Genomic DNA, 7,516 nt, shown 5'->3' on the forward strand with positions numbered 1-7,516 from the left:
TTTTTTTTTTTTAATTGAGAGGTTTTTGCTATAGGGCACATACACTTGCCAGAAAAACAGAAAGACTGAGAGACAGAAAGCAAGAAATCACCCCTCAGGGAGGATGGCCACATCACAATCCCTTCTCCATTCTCCTCTCGGGGTCTTGGGCACGCGTGCACACACACATGCGTGGCATGAGTGTAAGCCACCGGGCCCAGGACTCAAACCGTGGTTGACTACATGGGAGTCCAGAGACATAGCCATTACACTAACTGCTGGTCCTGAGGCTTGACTTCTTTATTCTCCTATTTTAAGTGTCTCTTAGGAGGAAAAGAAAAACTTATTACTCCCTGATCCACCACAAAGTCATGTCTTTGTCCCTTTTCTGTTATTAAAAACTTAAAACCACTTTAATTTCCCCTTTCCTCTGCTAGCTCCCCAGTTGCTCTGGTTGGAACATTGTCACACTGAAGACATCCTTTTCTAAATGGAAGCCATGACTACCACATTTCCATGTTTCTTTGAACAAAAGAAGAAAATCTTACTGTTCCCTAGAATTTTTATATGCTTTAACGCTATGCATTTACTATTCAGCTTGGGTCCCAATTCATTAAAGGTTTATAAAAATTTGTCAACAAGTGTAGATGGGCAGAAAATAAAGACATCCTTTCTGAAACCAAGTTTACTTTTTTAATGGCAAATTCTTGGTGCTCTTAAGAGTTAGACTACAAGCTATCCATATATTGACTTACAAGGGGAATTGTGTTTTTGCCTAAGGGACCATTCTGCTCTCAACACCCAAAGGAAATCCTACAGCAGAAATTCTTCTCCTTTTTCCTTTATTTGTGATAAAGTACATGTGCACACATGAGAGAGAGAGAGAGAGAGAGGAACGTCCTCTCCAGGGTCCAGTCATGTTCTTTCCTCCAGTCTTCCCGTCTGTTGGTTTTCAGACACTTACACCCAGGCCCAGAAGGTTTCAAGCCGACTCAGGGATTCGGACTGTCCCCACGTAGGATCTACTGCTGTGCTGCAGAGCTGGCTCTAGAGTAGAAGTTCCTATTTGTAGTAGACAATTGGAAAACTTGAGGTTCTGTGTAACAGGGGCTCCCCATGGTGGTGATCATCTCATCAGGGTGATAGGAAGAGCTGCCGCTCTGCAAACACACCAGTGACCTCACAGGCTCACTGCTAGGTGTGAGGGGACACCCTGAAACAGGCCACTTAGAAGAGAGACCTGCCCAGCTAACCGTGTTTCTTGAAAATACACTTTGCATCCTTAGTCAGTATAGGTGTGCGTGTGTACACATTTAATCTCTTGCTGAACAAGTTGGTTCTTAGCATACTTAATATAGCTAATGTATTTTGTTCGCTAGTTATTCCTGCTAATGTGAAAACAAAGAATGCTAGCTTTTGTAGTTTTTCCTCTCATTAAATTTTTTAAAGGAATTATTTAATTTTATTTATTATCATTTAATTTGACCAGAGAGACAGAGAGGTAAAGTGAGAACTCAAGCCTCTAGGTCCAAGATTCAAACTGTGGCTGGCTATGTGGAAGTCCATCGCCTTAACTACCATGCCGCCTCCTGGCCCCATGCTCATTAACTTTTTGAAAATACAGTTAATCTAATTTTAAGATTTAATTTTCAGTGGAAAATAAGGATCAGTGATTATGGGCTTTCTGATACCAGGGAAAGTGCCAACAAGGAAGGAAAGGTACAGCGTGAAATCAGGTTATCATGAATGTGGTATCGCCCTCCGGACACTCTGAGGCAGTTGGCAGTTGGCAGTCAGAAGATACGGAAGAATCACAGTCACGGCCCATGAATCAGTAATAAGCAGACAGTTAAATCTTAAAAGCAGAGGTCATCCTCAGGGGCTCGTTCAAGTTAAAGGCTTTCACAATGTAGAGATGGACGTGAGCCTTATTCTGAGAGAAAAAACACTAAGGAACAGCTACGTGAGCCATTCTTGTAGGAATATTTGAAAACTAATCAGAGGGTTTGAGCCGCCAATCTTCTGCAGTTAAAAAGCACAGTCTGGAGACCAGCAGATGGTGTAATGGTTATGTAGCTGGACTCCCACATAGTCGACTGTGGTTTGAGTCCCAGACAGTCTTACATAAGTTAAATAAAAAGATTGGTCCACTGGGCCAGTAAAAACTGTTTAAAGATTCCTTCAGGATTGGGGCCAGCAAGTGGCATAGTAGTTAAGGTGCTGAACTCCCACATGGCCAACCGTGGTTGTAATCCCAGACCTGGCAGCATGCTTTCTCACTTTTTCTCCCTATCTCCTTCCCTGCCTCTCTCTCTCTCTCTCTCTGGTGACCACACGTGCCCTACAGCTAATTAATAATAATAATAAAAAATCATTCTTTTAGGGTCATTCCTGAATAGCCTTGTAAAGATCCAGAACAGGAGAAAAGTAGATGAAACCCTACATGGTAGACATAGCCAGACTGGCAGCTGCTTGACCAAGGGAGAATGTGAGACTGTGCATTTCATTAGGCTGACAAAGTCTGCCTGCACTGTTGACAGCTAGCCTTTCTTCTTACAGCTCGTCTGTACTGGGGCCTGGCCAATTTTTTGCTCTCCATTCAGTGTGTTTAAAATGATGATTTCTGGAAAAACAGCACATGGTTAGGAACTTAGTGGTAGAATAATATAATGGGGAATTGATCAAGAGGCAAACTTGATGAGCATTACCTTTGGCAGTCATCTCTGACAAAACTCCACAGTAGCCCCTGGTGTCCTGTGTGCCATCTACCAAGCACACGACACCTCAGACAGACCCTTGGTGTTCACTGATGTGAACGAGGGGAGATTTAGCCAAAGAAATCAATGGTTAGAGTGTGTACAACTTTAGATCGTTCCACCATAGTTACATATGTGTGTTAGTTTACAGAGGTAAGGTAACCATTTGTATTTTGCAATTCAAGATTTAATTACTTTTTTTTATGGAGAAAGCAGGCTTTGTGTTGAAGGATAAAAATCAGGATATGGTGAATGAATTCATGTTTTCCTTACGGATAAAAGAACTGCTGATTTTTTCCAAGGCTGAACATAATAATGAGCAAGTAAAAGGCAGTTGAGTTTTGCTTTGTTTGTTTTTTACACCACATGTGAGAGCCAATGTTAATCAAGTCTGAGAACTGAATGAGGATAATTTGATTGTGGGAAACCATGAATACTTTGAGAATTTATTTATCTATAAGAAAAAATTATGATAGTGGTAAATAGATCATGTGATTAGTAAGTTCTTTTTCTTTAGTCACTTCTCAGCCAGTAAAATGGAATGACCAGTGCATCAGAGATTCTTTCTGTCAGAGAACACAAGCATTTCAACCTCCCAGGAAGAGGACAGGCGACATTTCTACCATTAGGAGGCCAAATACAGCACCGTGTTGCCTCCTTGGGGCATCTCACTGCAGTGATTCTCCCGTTGGTTCATTTATCATTTGTAAACACCAAAAAGACACACACGCGCACGTGCCACAGGGAAAAACAACACAACTGTGGTACTGTGTTTATATATTTGAGTCAGGAGTTTTGAAATAGTGGATACCAGAACAGGTGTATTTGGGTGTTGAATCTGATGAACAGCCGAGTTAGCAGGATTCTCTTCAGAAGAGCAGACTCCAGGCAAAAGCATCATGCCCTCATGGTTCTTACCAGTGAGACTGGCAGAGCTATTTTTCTTTTTCCTTCACTGTAACATTTTAGACATAAAGACATTGCTGAAAATAATGTAAAATTTATGCAAATCTTGACAGTTCTTACTTGGACTTTGAACCTTAGCAGGAAACATCACATAAATGTATGGACTGTTTCTGAGCGTCCCCTCTCCCCAGGACCTTTGGACTATTACTCCATGGCTTCAGACCATCTCCTCTACAGATGAAGGCTCTGTGCTAGATATGTCTCAGGAACACCTCACGCAAGAAGCTGTCTTCCAGTTCTCTTCTGGACACCTTTTATCTGGACTGAGCTGCTGCTTTCTTTTGTACTTTATAGGGAATAAAATGCATTTTTTTCCCCAAGGTATTAGTGAAATAGTTACTTCTAAGCATTTGAAGAATTATTTTTTTTTCTTTGCAGATGATCACTCTTTTTTTTTGAGTTGCCGATGTGGTGGAAAATACAGTGTTTCTGAGGATGAAGCAGAAGAAGTTCACCTAATTTCTTGTGATACATGTTCACTAATTATAGAACTCCTTCATTCTTGCTAAACTCGTGCATGACTTAGAATCTTTAAACTGTGTATGCAGACACAGTGAGGAGAGAGGCCATTTGAGCACTGTCTGTTCAAGAAAAATTTTTTTTTCAGCCCCATTATTTGGAAGGAAAATTTAAGATTGTTAAATAGAGGCCACACCAGATTAATAAAAAATTAAGATAGTTAATTTGTGTATATTTATATTTACAGGTTGCCACAAAAAATAATCGAATTAGGAATTGTATTTAGTGAATTCCCATCTGAGACCTGTTTTCTCCTTGGTTCAAGTCTCCTCTTTCAGAGGTAACAGTATTATCAAATTCCTTTGTATTAGTAAGTTTCTGATGTAACAGACCATGTTTCTTGCTGCTAAACTGACAAGCCTGCAGCACACCTATCTCACATTTTGGGGTTAAAGTTTAATTAGAATCTTTGTGACAAGCATGAGCCTAGTTCTTCAGTCATGAAGGCTGGAGATGAGCATCCATGAGGTTATTTCACAGTTAGTAAAGAGGGCAAAGTAGCAAAAAGAAAGCAAGCTTTGGAATCAGAAGACTTGACTCCAGTCCTGGTCCTGTGAACACTGCCACCTTGGACTTTAAATGTAATGTAAGAAGTGGAAATCTTTGTTAAAAGTTTTTGAAATTAGTGCACTGCTTTTCTTTTCATTCCAAAATAAGATACAGTATTAATGCTGACATTTATGGATAAAGAGCCAGTGTACTGCTGGTATGAAATGGACTCTTATTACGTATTACTGTTGACTGCAGCAGACTTTAGTTAGTTATCACACCCTAAAAGATTCATTTTTAGGTATTTCATATTCTACCTATGATTTAAGGCAGAACTCACTTTAACAATTTTCCGGGATTTTTTATGGGAATCACAAACTTTTTAAACTTAACTTCAAAGAGTGGGTATGCATGTAACTTACCAGCTGTTTACTAGATTGAACTCCTGGTGGTGTCAGACTGGACTGATGAATGGAATAGTTACCGCTCTGAGTTGTGAATGTAGCTGAAGGATGAGGTCTATTCAGGAAGAGTGGATCACTTTAATTATACCCTATAAAACCGAATGTTCAAAACGTGCAGTCATCCACATCTCCACTTAAAAGTATTTTTATACAGGATTCCCCTTTATCTGCAGGGGTACATTTCTAGACCCCCCACTGGATGGCAGAAAGTACTGAACCCTATATATAGTCTATGTTTTCTTGGTAACTGGATGATAAATAGAACACTTAAAACAATATACTCTAGGGAACCAGCAGTTAGCGTAATGGCTATGTCGCTGGACTCCCACGTAGTCGACCGCGGTTCGTGTCCCGGACCCGGTGGCTTAAAACTCACGCCGGGCACGTGTGTGTGCGTGCCCAAGATCCCGAGAGGAGAATGGAGGAGAAGGGATTGCGGCGTGACCATCCCCCCTGGGGGGTGATTTCTCGCTTTCTGTCTCTATGTCTCTCTCTGTCTGTCTGGCGAGTGCACGCTCCCTACAGTGAAAATCTCTCCCCCCCAAAAAAAAGAAAAAAAAAAAAAAAACAATATACTCTAATAAAAGTTATGGGAATGTGGTCTTTCCGTCTCTCAAAAATATCTCGCCATACTATACTCATTTTCAAACCACGGCTGATGTGGGGGTGATAGGTAACTGAAACTGCAGATAAGAGACTAGTTATCATAAAATGTAGATGACTTACTTTGGGTTACATTTTTATCCATATATTTGAACTAATAGCTTATAGAATAGATGCTGCTTATTCTCTGCATTTAACAATAAAAATAATTAAAACTGAATAAAATAAAATAGAATAGTTTATTGGTAAGTACATGGTTTTAATGTCAATAATAAATTCACTTGAAAAGGAGACAGTAACCAAGTTAAAAGAATAAATTCTTGCTAATCATCAGAAAATCTGTGTCCATTAGGGCTGTCACGTAGAAAGCCAAAATCACTGAGAGGCCAAATCTGTAAAATCAAAATGTATTTGAAGACAGTTAACAAAAGCGATGTTGTATTGTCGTCATGTTCCCTTTTTCTATTCATCTCTTTTCTCTATGCCACAGAATTAGCTTTCTCCTTATTCTATGAATAAAGTTTTCTGTGTCAGAATAAGACTAAAGGAAGTAAGCTGTGTGTTTCAACCGTAACATTTGAAACAAATGTGTGTGAGCAGACCTGCATGACTATATGTGTATCTGTGTTCTCTCACTGTCCACAGTAAGATTTAACTATGCACCTTCAACTTAGCATGTTCAGGTTTTAACACTTGAATATGGCTTGGTTTAAGTGGAAAGAATCCTGTATGTTTTCCACCAGTCCCAGTATGTTCACTTCTGTTTTTCTCCTATTGCTTGAAATAGAGAGGAGGAGCCATGAAGAGTACTCTGCTCTAACCGTGGGCACTCGGGGAGTCACTGTCCCTCACCGCAGCACCCCTGCATCCCAGCTACTGTGGTCCCAGGCTGCTCTTCTGCATACACTTACTAAAATAAACCCAGGATCTAAGTGCGGTTGTAAAAGTTGGAGAAGAGAATTATGATTTTAAAGATTCTAATTAAAGGTTTCTTAGTTTGAACTTTTTAAAAATTATAACAAAAATTTATTTTCAGTTAGCTATGTGTGGCGATGGGATGGGGCAGGGCTATTCCGTATATACTGTTACGTGACAGCAGACATATTCATACCGTGTAGTCACTGCAGTCACGTGTCGTTAAGTCCACTGACAGCCTTAAGTGTTCAAAGTTCATTTCAAAAGAAACTTTTCTCCAGATCAGAGAATAAAGCCTATATTTTAAGCAGATAATAGTACCTTAAAGAAAATTCGTCCTCTGATAAGTCCATATGGAATAGGTCCGTAGAACCTGGAGTCTGTAGAATTCTGTAGATTATCACCTTCTAACCAAACATGACCTGTTGGCACCTGGAAAAGAAAAGAAGCCCTCTCAAAAAAGATAAAGCCTAACTTATGCACTATAATTTAAAAAGCATATCATTTGGAGTTAGGGAGAAATAGCTTAAGGTTCTTTTTTGTAAAATGCAAATCCTAAGATGTGCAGTTTTGCTTTTATTTCTTGCACAATGAGATAACTTTTACCAAATACCAAAGGGTACAACTATTAAAAGACCTATTATTTTATCTTTTTTGTCATAGGGTTCCCCAACATTCATTTGTTACACAAACCACAAACTGAGGTTAGAAGAGATCAAGACAGTGTGACAGGGTCATTAACGTAGTAGACTTCAAAAGAGGTCATTAGGACGCTTACTGAAAATGTGCCCTCCTGTCTCCACAGCGGCAGAGGCAGGGCAGCCA

General features: G+C 39.8%; 2 protein-coding genes across 12 annotated transcripts in view; one reads left to right on the plus strand and one right to left on the minus strand.

The window, feature by feature from the left end:
- The window catches only part of DNAJC24 (DnaJ heat shock protein family (Hsp40) member C24), a 43,190-nt gene extending 38,806 nt beyond the window's left edge, over positions 1 to 4,384 (plus strand). For 4 of the 6 annotated variants that reach the window (XM_006140406.3, XM_006140409.3, XM_006140407.3 and 1 more), the window contains one exon: positions 4,080 to 4,384. In XM_006140406.3, coding sequence (XP_006140468.1) covers positions 4,080 to 4,210 — 131 coding nt within the window. In that variant the 3' untranslated portion in view covers positions 4,211 to 4,384. Of the gene's footprint in view, positions 1 to 416; positions 653 to 3,832; positions 4,009 to 4,079 lie in introns of those variants that run through there. The other 2 variants (XM_006140411.3, XM_006140410.3) reach the window with 2 other exon arrangements.
- The window catches only part of IMMP1L (inner mitochondrial membrane peptidase subunit 1), a 64,785-nt gene continuing 59,562 nt past the window's right edge, over positions 2,294 to 7,516 (minus strand). For 4 of the 6 annotated variants that reach the window (XM_006140402.2, XM_027771700.1, XM_006140401.2 and 1 more), the window contains 2 exons: positions 7,013 to 7,123; positions 5,891 to 6,168 (listed from right to left, as the gene is read on the minus strand). In XM_006140402.2, coding sequence (XP_006140464.1) covers positions 6,100 to 6,168; positions 7,013 to 7,123 — 180 coding nt within the window. In that variant the 3' untranslated portion in view covers positions 5,891 to 6,099. Of the gene's footprint in view, positions 3,691 to 4,689; positions 5,263 to 5,890; positions 6,169 to 7,012; positions 7,124 to 7,516 lie in introns of those variants that run through there. The other 2 variants (XR_001370385.2, XM_006140403.2) reach the window with 2 other exon arrangements.

The sequence above is a fragment of the Tupaia chinensis genome, unplaced genomic scaffold (genome assembly GCF_000334495.1).
Source record: "Tupaia chinensis unplaced genomic scaffold, TupChi_1.0 Scaffold000037_15, whole genome shotgun sequence".
In the NCBI taxonomy this organism is placed as follows: domain Eukaryota; kingdom Metazoa; phylum Chordata; class Mammalia; order Scandentia; family Tupaiidae; genus Tupaia; species Tupaia belangeri.